Consider the following 19,597-nt stretch of genomic DNA (forward strand, 5'->3'; position numbering starts at 1 on the left):
AATGACTGGATGATTAATCATCACACACTGGGAAAATGAAAGAGGGTACTTTTAGTAATTATGCTGGGACAACAGATGTAAACCAGGATGATTCCAGTTATAAACCTCAGCAGGGTTGGGATTACATACCCTTTGTCTCCTCCTTTTGCCCTTAGAAGCTATACTAATGAACCTTTCTACATTGTGTAGCACATGCAGGGGCCCCTGGAAATTTCTTATTTTCCTACCCTTTCCCTAGCCCACCTGTCTACCTGAATGTCTCCCAACCTTCATACTTCCTCTTGCCCGACAGTGACAGACCATACTCAAGCACAACTGGGGAGAAAAGCTCTGTTTATACAAGTGGGACTAGGGAAGAGCAGTCCAGTGGGGACTCGGCTGTGCAGTGTTCTCTTAAGAGTCCGTGTAGTCTTGGGGTCAGGTCTCCTTCCCCAGCCTTTGCCTGGGGAACCTGGAGGATTGGTCTATCCTTTCCTTGGCTCTGAGCTTTAAGGAAGTTAGTGTGGAGGGGATAATGCCTCTTGGTGTTTCTCTGCTCCAAGCCCCTCTCTGGGTTTCTGGTGGCAACCATCGTTTGAGCCAGGGTTGATGAAAGAGATTCATCCTTTGGGACTGAGGTATGGGATTGAGGCTGTGGCAAGAGGAAGGAAGTCCAGCAGAGAGTATGCGAAGAAAGGGGCAGAAAAGATACCACAGGTGGAAAAACGAAGAAAGGGAAGAGAGAGAGAGTGAAAGATCAGGTCCTAGATTTGCTTGTTAGGAAAGGTGAGGTAATTTTGTGCTTAGGAATGCACAACCCAAAACCTGGTTTTTACCACCTCTGTTTGCCTTCTGGAGCATCCTTCCAGGTTTTTCTTACCGTCTCAAGCCAGCGCACCCACCCTTCCCAAGAAGTGCCCGCCTTAGGATTCATCCCCCTCTAGTCCTTCCCGGATGCAGATATGCACAAAGATGGAGGCTGGATGGAGGCTGGTGCCGTCCTTGGAGAGTAGGTGTATGTGGCGGTAGCCTGGAAAGGGGCAGGAGGACAGCATTAGGAAGGGAGCCGGAGCTGGACCGCTGGCCAGGGTTTGGGGGACCAGCCCACCTTGTTGCATGCAGCTCCAAGGAAGTGTGTACTGCCCAATAAAGTCGTGTCGGGTTTTCCAGTTGTAATCATTTACCACAAAACGCAGCAGGGCCAGTTCAGGCACCAGGACCCGGAAGCATAGTGTCTGCCCCCAGTATGGATTAAAACCTGAAGAGGGGGTGAAAGACGGTGGGAGTGAAGGGACAGATCATTGGCGGTTTTCTTTAAGCCCATCCTGGGCCACCGTGATTTTCAGAGCAATCCGTGTGAGGGAGTCGAGGTGAGGCAATGGAGGCCCAGAGTGGGTGAGCAATTTGCCCACACTGTTGGAGCTTATAAGTAAGGGGCCAGGACTCAGACCCAAGATGTCCGAGCCCTTCTTTGTCCCGTTCTACACTGCTCCTCTTGGGGGTGGGAGAGGGGTGGTGACCAGGACTGTGCTTCATGGAGGGCAGCATGGTAGGAAAACGGCCATGTTCCTCCTCTCCCCCCAGCACTGCCCAGTCTCACCATTGTTCTCCACATAGCTCGTCTCTTGCCGGGTTGTGTCTGGGCGGACACCGAAGATTTCAACTCTCACCAGTGGATCCACAATGGACCTCTCTTTAGTCATGTCCTCCTTGGGGAGTTGCTGACCACTGATCACCTGTAAGCAGGACTTGGAACCTCAATAGTTCCTGTTCCCAGCCCCGCTCCAGCTCACTCTTACACCCAGGGGAGGGGGGCGGGGATTCACAGGACCTTGCGCTACGGCTTCTGGATTTGGGTAATATATTCTCTTCTAGTAATCTACCTGCAATTTAAAATGCATCCAAGTAGAAATTTAACAAGGTTTGGAAGCAGGTATGTTAACGTCAGCAACCCCTTGCCTGCATTTACTCTGCACCAGACATTGTTGTAGGCACTTTATGTTAATCACAACAACCCTGTGAGGTGGGTGGTATCATACCCCCATTCTGCAGGTGAGGAGCCAGAGGTTAAGGAACGTGCCCAGAGGTACACAGCCCGTGAAAGGACTTGAACCGAGGCAACTGGCCCCAAAGACCACACTGTTCACAGTTGGGCTGTGCTGCCTCGTGAGGAATTCACCCATCACGCTCCCACCAGGCCCAGCCGTCTCCTCCCCCTGCTTCTATCCCAGCTACCCTAGGCTCTGCCTGACAGTTTCTCCTCTCCAAGGTACCTGGATTAGGAGGGTCTGGGCTTTGAAAGGGCTGATGGGCCTCTCTGGGTGGAAGGAACTCTGGATGTCACGCAGGAAGTCTGGCTTCAGCACATAGCCACAGCCACCGTTCTGGCGGAAGAGCCCATCACAGATGTCCATCTCCAGCCCCGCAGTCTGCACATTCATAGCCACTGAGAGCCCCAGGAGAATAGGAAGGAAGGATGTATCTCAGGAACCACCTAGGCCCTCTTTCAGGGGAGTAAGGAAATGTGTTGGGTAGAAGAGGGCCTGCTGGGAACACCCCCTTAGCATCTTTCTCAGCCTAGCACACTTCAAGCATTCCCCGGCCCTCTTGCCACCTGTGGCCCTTCCCCTCCCTCCTCCTTGTCCCTGCTGCCCCCTCACCCATCTGGCAACCCGCATTCCAGAGTTCCTGGGGGTTGTAGTTGGACGAATCTGTCCTCAGGCCACTGGGATACACACGGCTTAACTGCCAGGCGTTGTGCTGCACAAACGCATTGCCTGCAAAAGGGATACAGTAGGGAGATGGCAATGGAGTGGATTCCACCACTTCCCTGGCCCCAGGTACTTCACTCTTGTGCCCAGCACCTCGCAAGGCCAGCTCCGGAAGGCTTCACCATGCCTCTCTGTTCCATCCTGACCCGTCTCCCCAGCTTCCCTATCCCTGGAGCCATGAGCCCACTACTCATAACTCCTGTCCCTGTGCCTACTCTGAGGAGTTTCGTAGCTCCCTCGTCTCTCCTTAGTCCCTTTGTCCTCTTTCTTGGGACTCATCTGCCTGCCCAGCAGCCTGACCCTACTCATCCCAATTCCCTCCCTGGCCCTCCCTTTCGGTCCTGACCAGCCTCTTTGATGAGGCTCTTGGCCTTGGTTTCAGAGAAAGACGATGTCTCATAGAAGCGGTAGTGCTCCCTCGAGTGAGTGAAGCTGTGGAATGAGACGGCCTTCAAGTAGACAACCAGGGCAGAGAGGGATGGACACATGATGGGTTTGGATTTCTGGAAAAGGAGAAAATAGGAAGATGAAATTGAACCCTCAGCGATCTGAGAGGAAGGGGCCGGTGGCCAGGATCTGAATTTCCCCACCCAGCCTGAGCCTCTGCCCACTGCCTCCCCATTGCATTCCCCCTCCTGCCTCACCTGCTTGGGAAAGAGAAGGGACTCAGGCTTGGAACTAGGAGCCTGAACCATAATCTGACAACAGATAGGCGTACAAAACGGCGGACACATCACAACCTGGGGATGGGAATGGGAATAAAGGCAGTCTACATACACTGATGGGACTGGTTTCAGCTTCTGGGCTTAAAGGGTCTGCTCTACTGTTACTTTCTGGGCAACAGGTTTGTAATGATTTTTAAGCAGAGGGGTGTCATCCTCCCTACCTCTCATCTTTTAAAACAATAGTGAATTTTGGTCAAACCCAAACAGATGCAAGGTATGCAAATGGGCATGGAAGTCACACCTGGAAGGATGTGAGGGTCCCAGAGTAATAGCGTTACATTTGTCTCCTGAATTCCCATTTCCTTCCCTGGACATGGTAGCAGGTTAGACACCACAGCCCCAGAGAGGACAGGGTAAGCCAGCAGTTAGTCAGCTAAGTCAAGGAAGCGCATGAGAAGGAAATGCAGACTTCAAACCAGGATCTTGGCGGACCCACCAATGGCACCCCTTCCCCACAGGGAGTTGGACCACCTTGGCACAGCCTTCTTGAAGCCTTCGCCTTCCCTGACTTTCTGTTCCTTCTTTTTGGTCATTTCCGGCCCCTTCTCAGAGTCACCTTTTCCAAGAAGCTTTCTCTAAGCTCATTTTAGATGAGGCCACAGGCGTCCCTCCACTAAGCCCTACTTACCCAATACAGTAGAGTGTGTTTTTGTCCTCTTTCTCTCCCTCCCTCCCTCCTTTCCTCCCTCCCTCCCTCTCCTCTCCCTGCTCTCCCCACACCAGTGGTTTTCAATCTGGCCTTTAAGAAGATTGAGAATTAGTACAAAGATGTCTCAGGAGGGGCGCCTGGATGACTCGGTCAAGCATCTGACTTCAGCTCAAGTCATGATTTCTTGGTTCGTGGGGTCAAGCCCCACGTCAGGCTCTGTTCTGATGGCTCAAAGCCTGAAGCCTGCTTTGGATTCTGTGTCTTTCTCTTTTGCCCCTCCCCCACCTGAGCTTGCTTGCTCTCAAAAAATGAACATTAAAAAATGGTTATTTTAAAAAGATATCTCAGGAGTCAGCGGGGGGACCCAGGAGAGAGCCAAATAGGTGCTCCACCTAGGACAGCTCCACATTTATCTCTTTTGTATACAGAGCACCCGTATAAGATTTCATTCGAAAAAGATTTCATGGCCCAAAGAAGTTGGAAAGCCACTGCAATCTCTCTCTCTCTCTCTCTCTCTCTCTCTCTGACCATATATAGTGGTGCCATCCCTATACCTCGTTTACTGGGGGTAAGGGGCGTTTTGCTCCTTGGCTCTCCACCTTGCTTGGCTCTAGTCTCTCCACACACGAACTCAGCTTATGGTACAGACCGACCCAGTGCTAGAGCGGAAAGACCACCCTCCTGGCCCACCTTGTCCTTCTTTTTGTCCTTACTGCGGGGGCTCAGCTCCTGGGGCTCAGACTCAGACTGGGCCTCCAGCTCTGGCTTAGCCTCCTGCTCTCCCTCCAGTTGAGACTCCAGCACTTCCTCCTCTTCCTCTTCCTCGAGGTCCTCCTCAAGGGTCTGTAGCTTCTTCCCCTTCACCAGGATCTTCCTCCTAAGTTCCTGGGAGTGGAAATGAAGGGACTTGTTTACTTGTCTGCTCTGGGCCCCTCCTGGGGACCATGCAGTGCCCACTGCTCTGATGGGACCACCTCAAAGACAGGGGAAGTGGGTGGTCAGGAGTGCCCATGGTGGGGGGTGGGGCGCTGCATGATACATACAGTAGGGATTCCCTATCCTTAAGCCAACTTGTAACATCCCTATCCATTTGGAAAACAATACATGGGACCCCTACCTCACATTTGAAGATTTCTCCCAGATTAAAGATTTAAATGTAAAGAACTAAGAGTATCAGAAAAAAATAGAGAATCTTTTTGAATAATCTTTCAGTGGGAAAGCCTTTAGAAACAGGAGGTGGAAAAAAGAAGAAAAAAAAACAGGAGATGAAAACTCAGAAGACATAAAAAAGACTGGCAGATTTGACTACATAAAGCTTCAAATCCCCAATAGGGCATGGGGCGCCTGGGTGGCTCAGTTGGTTGAGCGTCCGACTTCGGCTCAGGTCATGATCTCGCGGTCCAGTGAGTTCGAGCCCTGCGTCGGACTGACAGCTCCGAGCCTGGAGCCTGCTTCCGATTCTGTGTCTCCCTCTCTCTCTGCCCCTCCCCCACTTGTGCTCTGTCTCTCTCTCTCTCTCTGTCAAAAATAAATAAACATTAAAAACAAAATCCCCAATAAGGCAGAAGATGCAATAGTCCAAAAGCAAAGACTGCAAAAACAGATATTTTCCAAAGCATTTATATCTTTAACATTTAAAAACTTGTTATAGGGGCACCTGACCGGCTCTGTTGGGAGAGCAGGGGACTCTTCATCTCAGGGTCGTGAGTTCAAGCCCCACATTGGGCGTGGAGCCTACTTAAAAATAATCAAACAAACAAACAAACAAACAGGGACGCCTGGGCGGCTCAGTCAGTTAAGCATCAGACTTTGGCTCAGGTCATGATCTCACGGTTCAAGTGTTCGAGCCCCACATTGGGCTCTGTGCTGACAGCTCAGAGCCTGCAGCTCACTTTGGATTCTGTGACTCCCTCTCTCTCTGCCCCTCCCCTGCTGACGCTCTCTCTCCCTCTGTTTCTCCTAAATAAATAAATAAATAAATAGTAAGTAAATAAATAAAATAAAACCGCAACTACAGTTTCTTGCTTAGGAATCATCTCTGTAAAACAAACAAATTTGTTATGTATCAACAAAGATTACAAACCCAGGGTGACCTGGGGTTCCTGGGTAGCTCAGTCAGTTGAGTGTCTAACTCTTGGTTTTGGCTTGGGTCATGGGATTGAGCCCCAAGTCAGACTCCATGCTGAGCATGAGTCTGCTTAAGATTCTCTCTCTCTCTCTCTCTCTCTCTCTCTCCCTCTGCCCCTCCCTACCCTGTATGAGCTCTAAAATAAAATGTAAAAAAAGATTATAAACCCCAATAAAAGTGGGTAAATAATATAAATTAATCCAAAAGAAGAAAATATAGACCTTTCTTTTTTAAAAACTTGAACTTTTCTTTCTTTCTTTTTTTTTTTTTTTTTTTCCATATTTGCCACTCTGAATCATCTCACTACTGGAGTTGTTTGTAGTCATTCTCTTACACTGTTGGTTGGAATGCAATTTGGTTTTTTTCCTCCGGGGGCAACTTGGTAATAATTACCAAAATATCAACATGCAAACTCTCCAACCCAGCAATTTTACTTCTAGAAACCCATCTCACAGAAAGAATAAATGGACAAAGCTGTATGTAAAAATGAAAACTTAGCAACAACCTGAATGATTACCATTTACTGGTTGAATAAACGATGGTTCATAACAGAAAATAGAATACCACAGAGGAAATAGAATAGCTATTAGAAGGAGCAAAATTATACATGAAAAGACATCCATGATATATACGGTATGTGAAATATAAAAGGGATATAGAAAAGGACCCCATGCACGTTTTTAAAAACATAAATATATATACACACACATGTTTATATAAGCATTTAAAAAAAAACTATTGACAGGGCACCTGGGTGGCTTAGTCGGCTAAGCTTTCCAGCTCTTGATTTCAGCTCAGGTCATGATCTCAGGGTCGTGAGATCGACCTCGGATCAGGCTTACTGTGGAGCGTAGAGTCTGCTTGGGATTTTCTCTCCCTCTTTCTCTATCCCTCCTCCACTCATATTCTCTCTCTCTCTCTCTCTCTCAAAATAAATGAACCTTAAAAATCTATTGACAGCTGTTTTGGGAGAGGCTGAGATTATGGTGGGGGACTTCCCTTTCTGTATATTATTTGTATAGTCTACAATAATTATGAACTATCAGGAAAAAAAAGATATTTCCATTGAAAAAAGAAATAAGTAAATAATTGATTTAAAATTTAGAGAACTATAAACAATTCTGTATTCAATTGTATTTTTTAAAAATTAAAATTGTTGGGACATCGGGTCATGGTATTGAGCCCCACACTGGGCTCCACGTGAGCGTGGAGACTGCTTGGGATTCTCTCTCTCTCTCTCTCTCTCTCTCTCTCTCTCTCTCTCTCTCCTTCTGTCCCTCTCCCCTGCTCATGTTCTTTCCCTCTCTAAAATAAAAATTTTTTAATTAAAAAAAAGTTGTCTCCAAGATATTAAAGAGAAGGATAATCCATCTGAGGGTGAGGAGAAGGGAAAGGAGGGGCATGGAGGAAGGAGCCGAGATGGGGAGGGTATGGAAGCCACGGTAGAGCCCGGGCTCGGGAAACAGGGTGCCTACCTCAGGCGAGGGCAGTTGAGTGGGCAGCAGCCCGTCCAAGGTTGTGCTCAGCAATTGCTCCCCCAAGATCTCGGTCAGATGAAGCGCCATGACCTGCTGCTGCTCCCACGTGCAGTGGTTCTCCAGGGACAAGATGACTGGGTAGTCTGATGTCTGATAGGGAAGGGAGGGGATGCTGGAGCCAGAGTTCTATAGCCTGTAACTTCCTTGCATCTCCAGGCCTCCCCTGGTGACTCACTCAGCGGAGTACCCTGATGGCTAAACTCCTCTGACCCGATTCCAGGTGTCAAGGAGGTCTTTCTGGGTCTGGGGCCCACCCCATGTTTAAAAGTCACTGTTGGGGGAGCGCCTGGGTGGCAGAGTCGGTTAAGTGCCCGACTCTTAATTTCGGCTCAGGTCATGATCTCACGGTTGGTGAGTTCAAGCCCAGTGTCAGGCTCCAGGCTAATAGTCTGGAACCTGCTTGGAATTCTCTCCCCGCCCCTCTTCTGCCTCCCTGCTACTTGTGCATGCTCTTTCTCTCTCTCAAAAAAAATAAAAAATAAAAATAAAAATAAATAAATAAATAAATAAATAAGAAGAAAAATTAAAAAGTCATTCTTGGGATCCCAAATCTGAGACTTGTACCAGGTCTGACCCAGGTCCCTCTGGGACCTTTGAGTGTTTAGCCTCAGAGTGGGAAGGCTAGGCCATTCCCCTAACTATGTGCTCATGTTACACTCTCATCTCCCGATTCCTCTTGTCCCCCAGCCCTACCCACCATCTTCTCGGCTTCCTTATCCACCCTCTCCCAAATAGGTGACAGTTATTCAAGGTACTAGTTACTAATCTCTAGCAATAGCCTCTCTGACTACTAATTACTGGTGACATACCCAACCCTTATTCATAATCCCTTAATATTCGCCTGATGTTTCAGTTACACATATATGCTATTTGATATGACCTCCCCTGGATCCCTCTACCCTCTGCAGATCCGGAGCCAGCCGCTCCTCCCTCAGATCATCTTCCCTCACCAGTGTGCTCATCCCGGGGCTCCTACCTGGAAGGCGTACTGTGCTACAGTGGCCACGACATCTTTGAACGGGATGCGGGAGGTCAGGGTGTGTCCATGGTAAACGATAGGCTCCCCACTAGGTCCGTCCCATATATCCACCTCCACACAGCGGCACCCCCTCTTCAGGGCCCTGCAAAAAACCCCAAACACCAAGAGACAGAGAGGTCAAGGTCTCCTTTTCCGTCTAGGGACCCTTACCCACTCTGGAGAGAACAGTGCTCGGTGGCACTTATCTGTTAAGACCCTTTCATGCTACATCTCCGTGGGCCTTTCTCTGTCCACTGGAACACTGTTACAGCTCTCACCACCTCCACCACCCCCCCCCCCAGCCCACCTAACTCACAGGCTGCCTTCAGCAAGTCATCACATATTGCCTCATGATGCTTCTGGTGTTCTGGTTGTGTACCGTTCTGCAGCCCCTGAGTTATTTAAACTCTTAGGAAATTTGTTTGTTTGTTTTTACATTTATTTATTTTTGAGAGACAGAGAGAGACAGAGCACAGGTGGGGGAGGGGCAGAGAGAGAAGGAGACACAGAATCCGAAGCAGGCTCCAGGCTCTGAGCTGTCAGCACAGAGCCTGACGTGGGGCTGGAACTCACAAACTGCGAGATCATGACGTGAGCCAAAGTCGGATGTTTAACCCAACTGAGCCACCCAGGCACCCCTATTTGTTTGTTTTTAAAGTAAGCTCTATGCCCAACATAGGGCTTGAACTCACGACCCCAAGATCAAGAGTTGCATGTTCTACCAACTGTGCCAGCCAAGCACCCCTCAAACTCTCAGTAAATTTATACTTTATTTTCTCTACTGAATGTCCTGGGGCAGAAACAATATATTTCACTAATCTTTGTATACCCTGAAGCTGCTAGTTCAGTTGCTGGCACTGTAAGTCAAGATATCTTGACTATTCAATCTAACCACAGATAATCACAATAAAAGCAGATACCACTTATTAGCTATTAACACATGGATTATCTCATTTAATCCTCACAACTCAGGGGGAGCCGGGGTGGCTCAGTCGGTTAAGTGTCCGACTCTTGATTTCAGCTCAGGTCATGCATGATCTGAGGTTCGTGAGATCGAGCCCCACATCGGGCTCTGTGCTGACAACGTGGAGCATGCTTGGGATTCTCTGTCTTCTTCTCTCTGCCCTGCCCCTGCCCCATTCAAAAATAAATAAATAAACATTTTAAAAAGTCCTCACAACTCAGAATAGGCATTGTTATCATCCCTATTTCATAGAAGGGGAAACTGAAGTACAGAGGGGTTAAGTACTTAGAATCAGAGTACCAAGCTCTGAGAGAGCTAGGATTTGACCTCAAATGGTCCGACTCCAGAACATACGTTTCTAACTTCTATGCACTACTGCTTTTGTGTAACATTTACTTTATTTGTTCAAAATAAACCTGTCAGGACCTCTGGGTTCCAGGAGCATTTCACAGCCTATGAAAGAGAAAGCAGCTCTATATACCCATAGAGTTTCAATACTAGTCTCCTGTCAGTCTTCGACATGTCCTTCAAGTCTCCCAGGGATCCATGGATCCTCAGCCCCCAGCCCACCCCCCGCCCCCAGGACATCTTCTCAATCACTGTTAGCTACTGAGAGCACAGATGGCCCCTTTTCATGAGCTGGAGCCCTTCCCGCTGCACCGTATATATCCTTCGACGCTGCTCTGGCCACAAAGCTGGTCCCCCACTAGGTAGGTGTTGTGAGAGGAGTTGATATAATAGTGGTTCAGGGGTTGAGTCATATCCTGGTAGATGGGGAGGCAGGCTGGGTTGAAGACATCGCCATCCTTCGAGCAGAGGTAGCTGAGGAAGCCATCCAAGCTCAGCACATGTCGCACTTTGCCTAAGGTGGGGAGCAGGGGAATGCCAGAGTGAGAAGCTCTGAGTGAGAGCATCCCAGCACATCCCCAGCCCGTCTTTCACCCCACCCCCTCTTCCAGAGTCCTGACTTATAGATGGTGTCCACTCCCAGCCTCTAGATCCCAAAATGTGCCCCACCCACTGTCACTTCGATCATCGCCACCCTCAGAGAAAGTTAAAGCTACAAGGAGAAACATTAAGATCATTCTAGTCCAGCGGTGCCTGGGTGGCTCAGGTGGTTGAGCATCCAACTCCTAATTTCGGCTCCGATCACAATCTCACAGTTGTGGGATTGAGCCCCACGTCGGGCTCTGTGCTGAGCTGGGAGCCTGCTTGGGATTCTCTCTCCTTCTCTCTCTGCCCCTCCCCCACTCATGGTCTCTCTGTCTCTCTCAAAAATATATAAGCTTAAAAAAAAAGTATTAGTTAAAAACAAATCATTTTAATCATTCTAATCCAGTGCTATCCAATAGAACTTTCTGCAATGATGGAAATGTTCTATTCTGTGCCATCCAGTATGGTAGCCTCTAAACACATATGGCTACCGAGCACCTGAAATGTGGTTGTGTGACTGAAGACCTTGATTTTAGCTAATTATTATTTTTTAAGTTTTAATTTATTTATTCTTTTAAGTAATGTCTACACTCAGTGTGGGGCTTGAACTCATGACCCCGAGATTAAGAGTCCCATGCTCTTCCAACTGAGCCAGCCAGGCACCCTGATTTTAGTTAATCTAAATGTAAATAGTCACACAGAGCTCATGGTTACCATAATGGACAGCATAGTATTCAGTGCAAAGGGTTAATTTTATAGATGGGGAAGCTGAGGACCAGAGAGAAACAAAGTCAAAGACTCAGTGGCATGACCGAGGAACCTGTGGTTTATTCCCTGGGCTGCGTAGCTGCTGCCGACCATGACCTGAGGGTTTCTTCCTATCATCAATTCTTAGATGGTATTTTGAAAAGTATTTGTCCAATATCACCTTACACTACACTTTCTTTGATGGTAGGGTCCTGTCACTCCTTCCATAGCCCTCACCCATCTCAGCATGGGCTTCATACAATACCAACAATGACAACTAATACTGAGCACTTATACCTGGGACGTTCCATGCAGCATCTCAATGCTCTCACCGACATAATGAGGCAGATATAATATAACCCGCCCTGAGAGGTTAGGTAACATAACTAGTAAGTGAAGGAGCTGGGATTTGAACCCAGGCAGCCAGGTGTCTGAGCCACACCCATATCACTGGGCTGTGCCATCTCACTGAGGTTAACAACACTGCAGGGGGGGTTCTCTTGGGAGGCCAAACAACTTGACTCTAATGCCCAGCTTCCTTGCTCCAGCTTTGACAAGGCCTAGAGATGGAGAAAAGCAGTGGCAGGAAGTCAGGCAGGAAGTTTTCTTCTTGACAGTAATAACTTAAATCACGAGGGTAAATCCACAGTTGCCAGATACTTCTCATGTTCATCATTTCATTCGGTAACCAATTATTTTACAAATGAGCAAACCATGTCTCACTTTGCCCAGGGCTACTCAGTTAGTAAGAAGTACGGTGGGGAAGAGGAGAAAGCAGGCAAAAACCTCTCTGACCTCGGCTGCAGCAACTTCTAACTCAACATGTCTCTGGAGGCAAGGGAAACAAAAGCAAAAATGAACTATTGGGACCTCATTAAGATAAAAAGCTTCTACATGGTGAGAGAAACAATCAGCAAAACTCAAAGGCAACTGACAGAATGGGAGAAGATATTTGCTAACAACATATCAGATAAAGGGTTAGTATCCAAAATCTATAAAGAACTTATCAAACAATCCAGTGAAGAAATGGGCAAAAGACATGAATAGACACTTGTCCAAAGAAGACATCCAGATGGCCAACTGACACATGAAAAATGCTCCACATCACTCATCATCAGGGAAATACAAATCAAAACCACAATGAGATACCACCTCACACCTGTCAGAATGGCTAAAATTAACTCAGATGATGACAGATATTGGCGAGGATGTGGATCTCTTTTGCATTGTTGGTGGGAATGCAAGCTGGTGCAGCCACTCTGGAAAACAGTATGGAGGTTCCTCAAAAAACTAAAAATAGAACTACCCCACAACCCAGCAATTGCACTACTAGGCATTTATCCAAGGGATACAGGTGTGCTGTTTCGAAGGGACACATGCACCCCCATGTTTATAGCAGCAGTATCGACAATAGCCAAAGTATGGCAAGAGCCCAAATGTCCATCGATGGATGAATGGATAAAGAAGATGTGGTTTATATATCCAATGGAGTATTACTCAGCAATCAAAAAGAATGCAATCTTGCCATTTGTAACAACGTGGATGGAACCAGAGGGTACTATGCTAAGTGAAACAAGTCAGTCAGAGAAAGACAAATATCATATCACTCATATGTAGAATTTAAGATACAAAACAGATGAACATAAGGGAAGGAAAGCAAAAATAATATAAAAACAGGGAGGGGGACAAAACATAAGAGGTTCTTAAATATAGAGAACAAACTGAGGGTTGCTGGAGGGGCTGTGGGTGGGGGCATGGGCTAAACGGGCAAGGGGCATTAAGGAGGACACTTGTTGGGATGAGCACTGGATGTTATATGTAGGGGATGAATCACTGGATTCTACTCCTGAAATTATTATTGTACTATCTGCTAACTAACTTGAACGTAAATTTAAAAATAAATAAATAATTTTTAAAAAGGAAAAAGAAAAAAAAAAAGAAGTACAGTGGGGAATTGAGCCCAGGTCTCCTGGCTGATACGATGCTCTGCAGCCAGAGTATAGTAACTGCCAGGTGAATGCAGGGGAGGGAACATCCAGAAGGACCGGCAGTAGAATAAATGTAACTGATGTCTACCAGATCCTGCACTGGAAAGGGAAGATCCCACTTCTAAAGCCTCGGCATTCTTCTTCTATTTAGTTTTCTGAAATGATTTCTTTTTTTTTTTTTTTTCAACGTTTTTTATTTATTTTTGGGACAGAGAGAGACAGAGCATGAATGGGGGAGGGGCAGAGAGAGAGGGAGACACAGAATCGGAAACAGGCTCCAGGCTCCGAGCCATCAGCCCAGAGCCTGACGCGGGGCTCGAACTCACGGACCGCGAGATCGTGACCTGGCTGAAGTCGGACGCTTAACCGACTGCGCCACCCAGGCGCCCCTGAAATGATTTCTTTATAGCCCCCTTTCTTCTCTGAGCATGAACAGGTATCTGGAATCAGCAATTCCAGCCCTTTCTGTTTGACTCTAAGTTCCATGAGGGCAGTGTCCCTGTCCAACCTCCTCCTGCTGTATTTCTGGTCCTGAGCCTAGGTCCTGGCCCATGACAGGTGCTCAATAAGCATTGGCTGACGTAGTGAGTGAACGAATGAATGAAAGGGCGTTGGGAGTTGAGACCTGGAAATGTGGGTCCCTTGTCCAGCTCTCATTCATCTCGTCTCTAATCCTCATGTTCCACAGAGGTATGAGGAAAGGGTCAAGTGACTCGGGTTTGAATCCTGATTCTTCCTCTCATTAGCTGTTGGCTTTGAGCAGCTCATTTGATCTTTCTAAACTCTAGTTCTCTTCTTTCGCACAACTGACTTAGAAACAGAACCCACTTCAACAGGCCATTGGAAGGATGAGGAGAGAAAAGGCATGTAGCAATGTTGGCACATGACGGGATACTTAGCAGAAGCTGAATAAAGATTATGCTTTTGATTTACAAGGTTGTAGGGAGGACTAAATGAAGCAAGTGATGTGAAAGTGCCTTGTAAATCACCTATTATTAATGTCAGTTCCTGCTATTCTGAAGGGCATGGAGGGCAGGGAGATGTCCACTGAAGGGGCAGGGAGAAATGTCTGAAGGCAGAGAGGGCTTATGTTAGTGGTGCTTACTAAAAGCTAGGTGACTGGCCTCCTCATCACGCCCCCTCAGCCAGGGACTGACTAGCTTCCTTCCCCAGGGGCTTAGCGACTCAAGAACCACTCGGAGAATTTGGAGAGCTCAGGAAAGGGCAGAGACCCAGCACTTAAAGAAACAACAAACAGGGACCATGAAGGAGCTAGAGGAAGAGGAATCATATGTGCTAGAGGAGAAGCCAAGGCAAGAGGACCAAGGATCTCCCTTTTCCCCTGGGGACAAACGTTGATACCAGGAAGAACTTATTCTGAAAGTGAAGCAGGAGCAGAGTGGAAGAGAGGGGACTTAAGGAAGGGTCTTCCTCTGGAGAGATCCAGCACGATGGGAGACTCCTGTCTTACTTGGGAAGGAAATCGCTGCTCTCCTTCCCAGGGAGTGGTTGAATGAGAGGAAAATGATAGCACAGGGACTGGCATATGGGTAGACTCAGCCTTCCCTGAGCTAGGCAGAAGGCAGCTTGGCTCTGGACCTTTGTAATCCTGGTCCCCCTCCCCGCCCCGTGACCGGTGCCTCTCCACCCTCTGGCCCTCTTACCGCTATCTGAAGGCTCATAGCGGTCGATGAGTTCCAGAGCAAGGTCTGAAGCTCTTTCTCCTTCTTTCTGCTCCTCTCGGAGGAAATCCACAAATTCCAGCAGGGTCAGCTTCTGCCCATCAGCTGAAAAGTTTTCAAACACTTCCTGCACCTCAGGGCGCTTAGTCAACGCCTTATAGAACTCTACAAATTCTTCTCCTTCCAGAGTCCCGGACTGGGATGTGTCTGCTGCCTGCAAGAGAGGGTTTAGAGGACTGTGGACAAATCCTTTTAAGAGCAAATTTTATGGCTTCAACTTGCCTTGTAAGGGCAATCTTACTGACAGATGGATACAAACACATTTCCACAGTATGCCCACAGAACTCCTGACATTTAGTGTTCATAGAAGACACTTTGGTAAGTAAAAAGCAAAATGGCAGCCACACCATTTGCTACTAGAGAAAAACTTCAATTAGAAAGAGTGAAATGCCCCCCAACAAGGTCAAAAGATCCCTCCTCCTGTTTGCTCACATTCCAGTTGGAGTTTTCCATTGATACCAGGCACCTGTGAAATTCTGGCTATGGACAGAGAGGTCCTTGAGCTACGACATAGTAATGTATTGTTTGCCTTTCATAAGATTATGAATCATCTTTCCTTTTTTAAATTAATTTATTAAAAAAGATTTTTTAAGTTTATTTATTGTGAGAGACAGAGTGTGAGCAGGGAAAGGGCAGAGAGAGAGAGAGAGAGAGAGGGAGAGAGAGAATCCCAAGCAGGCTCTACACTGTCAGTGTGGAGCCCGATGCAGGCCTCGAACTCACAAACTGTGAGATCATGACCTGAGCTGAAACCAAGAGACAGATGCTTAACTGACTGAGCCACCCAGGTGCCCCATGAATCATCTTTCTAAGAAGACCAAAGGGTAAGAAGCATGCCCGACACTTTCCATCGAGCCTGGCATAGTGGTAGGGTGCATAGGAGAGATTCAACAAAGAGCGATGCTGGATGGGGCCAGAGTACTTCTGGCCAACTGAGAATGTGGCCTTTCCTGGCTTCTGAAAACCCTTCCCCAAAAGACTTACTTGGAAAAGCTGCAAGGCATATTCCTGGTCCATTTCCACATTCATCAGGTGTAGTAACCGCTGGACCTCTGGGAAACTCATGCGACCATCCTGGTTCTTGTCTCCACGCTGGAACCAGTCACTCAGCCACCCAGGTGTGAGTCAAGGCAAAAGCACCATGTGTGTGTCTGTGTGTGCAGATGAGTGTGCATGTTCATCCAGTGACACCTTCTCCCCTATCATCTTCCCAGTCTCTCCTCCATGGCCAATGTATTTTCCACATTAGCTGCCAGAATAATCTCCCCAGAGATCTATCTTGTCCTTGCATGGCTTAGATGCCTGCAGGGGCCTCCCTGTTGCCTGCAGAAAGGAGTCCAAGTTTCTTAACATAGATGAAGGTCTTCACCCCCATGAGCTGGCCCCCACCCATCTTCTCGCCACACCTCTATTCTCCCTGTACTTTGGCCAGACTTAGCAACCCCCCCACTCTCTGATGTCCCACTCTCCCTCCTGCTCTTCAATGTTCTATGTCTGGGCCTTTACTCATGCTATTCCCTCAGGCAGGAGAGCCTTTCCCTCCTTCTTTATGTTCAAATTCTACTCCTTTTCAAGGCTCGGCTCAAATGCAACTTCCTGCCTAACGTTTTCTTAGAACTCTCTTAGCTAGAATTAAGTATTTCTCCTTCCTTTGAACACCCACAAATAATCTAAGTCCCCTAACACTTCTAAGATACTTAGGTTACTTACACAATTCCATTTTTTTCCAACGACCAAAACAATGCCTGAGTCTCACTGATCTTTGTACTTCTAAAGTGTGGTATAGTGACTGACACCTTCTGCTTAATAAATGGCAAATGAATGAATGAATGAATGAGCAAATGAATGAACGAACTGGCATGGAAGGTGAATACAATCTAGGAAACCTGAATCAGCCAACACCACTAAAGCTGCTTCCCAGTCCTATGCCAGCTAATGCCACTGGGATCTTCTGTTCAGCTCTCAAGATCAGTACCTTGTTTGGCCTTTTGCCTCTCACTGTCCCAATCCTGAAGGGCCTAACTTCTGCCCACTCTCTGCCTGGCTGTTTTTTGCTGTCCCAAGCCTCCATTACTCCTCCAATATCCTCTGCCTCATATTGGCCTGAGCTGCCCTTGCCCACCCCAACTGGACTCTTAGACCCCCCTATCCCTACATGCCCCGCATCCACCCCCCCATCCTTAGCCCTGCAGCTCCTTCAGTGACCCCTGGTCCCCACTCTGACTCCATCCTGCTGATACTGGTCCAGCCGCTCCTTTTGGTCCATGCTGGTGACAAAGTCCACCAAATGCTGGAGCCCCTGCATCCATATCTGGGCCTCCTCAACGCTGTTGGCCACCAGGTCCAGGTTGGAACGGCGGCCATGGAAGACGATGGTGAAGCCCTGCTCCAGGGGGAACTCCTCTGCCAGGCTGCGCAACAGCTCAGACTCATGGCCCTCACGCACTGTCTCCACATCAGAGATTGAGACTGCCGGAGAAGAAACAAGTGGGGCACTGAGAAAGAGAATCCACCAAATTGCAGGGGCTAAGGGTCAAGGACCAGTACTCCCTTCCTCTCTGTGAAGCCATAGGGAAGAGGAACTCCAACCTCCACAGGATGAAACCCCTGAATCCTTAGTACAGGGAGATGCAGACCCCTGGGATTCAAGATTCCCCATGAGTCACGGCCATTTTCATAGGCAGCATGGTAAGGGGCCTGTGTTGGGAGTGGCAAGACCTGGCTTTTGGCCACCAGCTGGCAGTGTGACACAGACCAAAATGACTTAACCCCTCTGTGCTCTCATCTGAAATAAGGGGTGGTCCCTTCCGTGGCCCGGCTACAGAATGTCTCAGGTCCTTAGACTCTAGGGGACAGGGCTCTAAACCCCCTTTACCAACATCCTGCCTTATCTCCTCTCTGAATTTCAGCTCCCATGTAGAGGCATCACAGGAGGACTGTCAGGGCTGACAGAAGGAAACACTCTTGAAGTATACATAGTAGCAGTTACACTGAATCGTGATGTGCCCAAATTCAATTCCCCTGTTCCAGGTTTGAGGGCTTCCTCTTTCCAGATGTCTAGGGGAGAGCCAGAGAAATTCTTCCACCCCCTTTCCTCAGCTGGAGGTGGTGTGGCTGGTGAATTTTGATTATATCTCTAAAGTAGACTCTCTTAGATGTGTCCTGTGATCAGATTTTTAGAGGGTTCATAAGGCATCTCTGGCCAATAGGATGCACACTGCTATGTTGCATTTATGATTTTTAAAAATATTCATCATTGTGGCTAATGCATTAAATGCATCCTGGCTTTAGGTCCCATGCTAAGTGCTTTATACATGAACTCATTTAGTCCCTGTAACCATCTAGGCAGGTAGTGTTTAATCCCTATTTTGCAGATGAGGAAACTGAAGCTTAATTTAAGTAACTTGTCCACTCAGCTAGAAAGCTGCAGAGCAAGGGTTTTAATCCAAGCAGCCCGATGCCTGAGATCATGCCTTAATTTAATAGTAATAAAATATAACCTGTGATTTATTGAGCCTTATTATATGCTAGGGCTCTCCTAAGCCCTTTACATGCAATAACTGGTTGAATCCTCATAAATAGCCTTACGAGGCAAGTGCTGTTATAATTTCCACTTTGCAGGCTAGGAGAGAGACACAAGAGGGACAGCACAAGGACACATTGTAGGATCCCGGTCCCTCCCCTGCTCTCTAGCTGCTGGCCTCTTCAGAGTCCTGTCTACCCAGCACGCCCACCCCTAGCTATCCACGTGACTCACAGCTGGGCTTGGCCTTGCCTCCTGCCTGCCGGGCATGCCAGACTGTCATGCCATCATCCTGAAGTCTGAAGTATCTTAGTTTCTTCCAGCTTTTGGACCTCACCTTGCGCGCCAGCATGCCTTTCTGCATCAGCAGCACATCTTGATTGATGGGCAGCCCTGGGCCAGGAGAAGAAGGGGCTGGGTGGGTAGCTGGCAGGGAGGGTGGAGGGCCCAGGGGGAGCTCTTGGGACAGGGGTCCAGACTCCTCCCCTTCCCTGGGCTGTGTCCCCAAGCCCTCCTCTCCTGCTGGGGTACTCACGGCCTTGCATCAAGGACACCATCGCCTACTGCTCCACAAGCTGGTGCCAGTCACCTAAAGGAGCAAGGAGGAACAAAAAGCTTTGGGTTAATACTGGTGGTCTTAGAATAATAGATCAAAGGAGGAAGAGAAGGAAACCAGTGTGCCCTGACTGGCCACTATGTGCTAGGTACCTCGTCTACAGACCCTTCAGCTCTTTTTACTTCCAGTTCAAGTTTGTTAGACTCTGAGGCTTAGAGAGGCTAAGAAACCTGCATCAGATCACATAAGATTCAGAATTTAAAGCCAAATATGTCTGATTCCAAAGCCTCTGCTGTTTCCCATAGCCAGCTCCAGAGAGGGCTACACCAGAGCTTT

At 48.0% G+C, this 19,597-nt stretch overlaps 1 protein-coding gene across 3 annotated transcripts; it reads right to left on the bottom strand.

The window, feature by feature from the left end:
• Positions 1–316: 316 nt before the first annotated feature.
• Positions 317–19,308, bottom strand: PLCD4 (phospholipase C delta 4). 3 transcript variants are annotated; one of them, XM_058704880.1, is made up of 15 exons: positions 19,241–19,308; positions 18,940–19,098; positions 17,423–17,651; positions 16,167–16,296; positions 15,105–15,336; positions 10,433–10,634; positions 8,767–8,911; positions 7,728–7,880; positions 4,815–5,009; positions 3,097–3,253; positions 2,640–2,756; positions 2,253–2,425; positions 1,580–1,715; positions 1,088–1,237; positions 317–1,009 (listed from the first exon to the last, which is right to left on the bottom strand). In XM_058704880.1, exons 1-15 carry the CDS (start codon positions 19,260–19,262, stop codon positions 903–905), a joined length of 2,307 nt encoding a protein of 768 aa, XP_058560863.1. In that variant the 5' UTR covers positions 19,263–19,308; the 3' UTR covers positions 317–902. The 3 variants fall into 3 exon arrangements, with proteins under 3 accessions (XP_058560863.1, XP_058560861.1, XP_058560851.1); XM_058704878.1 differs by lacking the exons at positions 17,423–17,651; positions 18,940–19,098; positions 19,241–19,308 and adding an exon at positions 3,395–3,490 and having other exon boundaries at positions 16,167–16,569; XM_058704868.1 differs by lacking the exons at positions 17,423–17,651; positions 18,940–19,098; positions 19,241–19,308 and adding an exon at positions 3,395–3,490 and having other exon boundaries at positions 317–1,237; positions 16,167–16,572.
• Positions 19,309–19,597: the final 289 nt, after the last annotated feature.

Source organism: Neofelis nebulosa, chromosome 2, assembly GCF_028018385.1.
Source record: "Neofelis nebulosa isolate mNeoNeb1 chromosome 2, mNeoNeb1.pri, whole genome shotgun sequence".
NCBI classification, from domain to species: Eukaryota; Metazoa; Chordata; class Mammalia; order Carnivora; family Felidae; genus Neofelis; species Neofelis nebulosa.